The 3068-nt window shown below is 62.2% G+C and overlaps 1 protein-coding gene across 1 annotated transcript; it reads right to left on the bottom strand.

Annotated features, from left to right (window-relative positions):
• Positions 1-1536: 1536 nt before the first annotated feature.
• LOC122545743 (RNA-binding protein 25-like) lies at positions 1537-2358 on the bottom strand (the record flags this gene model as incomplete). Its single annotated transcript, XM_043684671.1, has 3 exons — positions 1537-1596; positions 1849-1944; positions 2263-2358. Coding segments are annotated over 3 exons (252 nt in total), but the record flags the coding sequence as incomplete, so codon positions are not given.
• Between the last annotated feature and the right edge of the window lie 710 nt (positions 2359-3068).

The following is a 3068-nucleotide window of genomic DNA, read 5'->3' as shown; positions in this document are numbered from 1 at the left end:
ACGCGCGCTCTCTCTCTCTCTCGTGATCTCTCGCGCACGCGCGCTCTCTCTCGCTCGCTCTCGTGATCTCTCTCGCTCGCTCTCGTGATCGCTCGCTTGCTCTCGTGATCTCGCGCTCGCTCTCGTGATCGCTCGCTCGCTCTCGTGAACTCTCGCGCTCGCTCTCGTGAACTCTCGCGCTCGCTCTCGTGATCTCTCGCGCGCGCTCTCGTGATCTCTCGCGCGCGCTCTCGTGATCTCTCGCGCGCGCTCTCGGGATCTCGCGCGCGCTCTCGGGATCTCGCGCGCGCTCTCGGGATCTCTCACGCGCTCGCGCGATCTCTCGCTCGCTTCGTGATCTCTTGCGCGCGCTCTCGTGATCTCTCGCGCTCGCTCTCGTGATCTCTCGCGCGCGCTCTCGTGATCTCTCGCGCGCGCTCTCGTGATCTCTCGCGCGCGCTCTCGTGATCTCTCGCGCGCGCTCTCGTGATCTCTCGCGCGCGCTCTCGGGATCTCGCGCGCGCTCTCGGGATCTCGCGCGCGCTCTCGGGATCTCTCACGCGCTCGCGCGATCTCTCGCTCGCTCTCGTGATCTCGCGCGCTCTCGTGATCTCGCGCGCTCTCTCGTGATCTCGCGCGCTCTCTCGCGATCTCGCGCGATCTCTCTCGCGATCTCGCGCGCTCTCTCGCGATATGTCGCGCGCTCTCTCGCGATATGTCGCGCGATCTCTCGCGATATGTCGCGCGCTCTCTCGCGATATGTCGCGCGCTCTCTCGATCTCTCGCGGGCTCTCTCGCGATCTCTCGCGGGCTCTCTCGCGATCTCTCGCGGGCTCTCTCGTGATCTCTCTCGCGATCGCTCGCGCGCTCTCGCGATCGCTCGCGCACGCTCGCGATCTCGCGCGCGCTCTCTCGCGATATCTCGCGATATGTCGCGCGCTCTCTCGCGATATGTCACGCGCTCTCTCGCGATCTCTCTCGTGATCTCTCGCGATCTCTCGCCCGCTCCCTCGCGATCTCTCGCGGGCTCTCTCGCGATCTCTCGCGGGCTCTCGCGATCTCTCGCGGGCTCTCGCGATCTCTCTCGTGATCTCTCGCGCGCTCTCTCGTGATCTCTCGCGCGCTCTCTCGTGATCTCTCGCGGGCTCTCGCGATCTCTCTCGTGATCTCTCGCGCGCTCTCTCGTGATCTCTCGCGGGCTCTCGCGCGATCTCTCGCGGGCTCTCGCGCGATCTCTCGCGGGCTCTCTCGTGATCTCTCGCGGGCTCTCTCGCGGGCTCTCTCGTGATCTCTCGCGATCGCTCGCGCGCTCTCGCGATCTCTCTCGTGATCTCTCGCGATCTCTCTCGTGATCTCTCGCGCGCTCTCTCGTGATCTCTCGCGCGCTCTCTCGTGATCTCTCGCGCGCTCTCTCGTGATATGTCGCGCGCTCTCTCGTGATATGTCGCGCGCTCTCTCGTGATCTCTCGCGCGCTCTCTCGTGATCTCTCGAGCGCTCTCTCGTGATCTCTCGCGCGCGCTCTCGTGATCTCTCTCTCTCTCTCGCTCTTGTGATCTCTCTCGCTCTCGTGATCTCTCTCTCTCTCGCTCTTGTGATCTCTCTCGCTCTCGTGATCTCTCTCTCTCGCTCTTGTGATCTCTCTCGCTCTCGTGATCTCTCTCTCTCTCGCTCTTGTGATCTCTCTCGCTCTCGTGATCTCTCTCTCTCGCTCTCGTGATCTCTCTCGCTCTCGTGATCTCGCTCTCGTGATCCCTCTCTTGCGCTCTCTCTCTCGTGATCTCTCGCGCGCTCTCTCGATCTCTCGCGCGCGCTCTCTCGAACTCTCGCGCGCGCTCTCTCGATCTCTCGCGCGCTCTCTCTCGATCTCTCGCGCGCGCTCTCTCTCGATCTCTCGCGCGCGCTCGCTCTCGATCTCTCGCGCGCGCTCGCTCTCGATCTCTCGCGCGCGCTCTCTCTCGATCTCTCGCGCGCGCTCTCTCTCGATCTCTCGCGCGCGCGCGCTCTCTCTCGATCTCTCGCGCGCGCGCTCTCTCTCGATCTCTCGCGCGCGCGCTCTCTCTCGATCTCTCGCGCGCGCGCTCTCTCTCGATCTCGCGCGCGCGTTCTCTCTCGATCTCGCGCGCGCGCTCTCTCTCGATCTCTCGCGCGCGCTCTCTCTCGATCTCTCGCGCCCGCTCTCTCTCGATCTCTCGCGCGCGCGCTCTCTCGATCTCTCGCGCGCGCTCTCTCTCGATCTCTCGCGCGCGCTCTCTCGCGCGCGCTCTCTCTCGATCTATCGCGCGCGCTCTCTCTCGATCTCTCGCGCGCGCTCTCTCTCGATCTCTCGCGCGCGCTCTCTCGCGCGCGCTCTCTCTCGATCTATCGCGCGCGCTCTCTCTCGATCTCTCGCTCGCTCTCGTGATCTCGCTCTCGCTCTCGTGATCTCGCTCTCGCTCTCGTGATCTCGCTCTCGTGATCTCGCTCTCGCTCTCGTGATCTCGCTCTCGTGCTCTCGTGATCTCTCTCTCGTGCTCTCTCTCTCGTGCTCTCGTGATCTCTCTCTCGTGCTCTCGTGATCTCTCTCTCGTGCTCTCGTGATCTCTCTCTCGTGATCTCTCTCGATCTCGTTCTCTCTCTCGATCTCGTTCTCTCTCTCTCGATCTCGTTCTCTCTCTCTCGATCTCGTTCTCTCGATCGCGTGATCTCTCTCGATCGCGTGATCTCTCTCGATCTCGTTCTCTCTCTCGATCTCGTTCTCTCTCTCTCGATCTCGTTCTCTCGATCTCGATCTCGTTCTCTCTCTCTCGATCTCGTTCTCTCTCTCTCGATCTCGTTCTCTCTCTCGCGTGATCTCTCTCTCTCGCGTGATCTCTCTCGATCGCGTGATCTCTCTCGATCGCGTGATCTCTCTCGATCGCGTGATCTCTCTCGATCTCTCGTGATCTCGTGATCTCTCTAGATCTCTCGTGATCTCTCGATCTCTCGTGATCTCTCTCTCGATCTCTCTCGTGATCTCTCTCTCGATCTCTCTCGTGATCTCTCTCGTGATCTCTCTCGTGATCTCTCTCTCTCGTGATCTCTCTCTCGTGATCTCTCTCTCTCGTGATCT

The sequence above is a fragment of the Chiloscyllium plagiosum genome, unplaced genomic scaffold (assembly GCF_004010195.1).
Source record: "Chiloscyllium plagiosum isolate BGI_BamShark_2017 unplaced genomic scaffold, ASM401019v2 scaf_42481, whole genome shotgun sequence".
Lineage (NCBI taxonomy): Eukaryota > Metazoa > Chordata > Chondrichthyes > Orectolobiformes > Hemiscylliidae > Chiloscyllium > Chiloscyllium plagiosum.
Note: the sequence above shows the minus strand (reverse complement) of the source record. Positions and strands in the feature narration are given on the sequence as shown.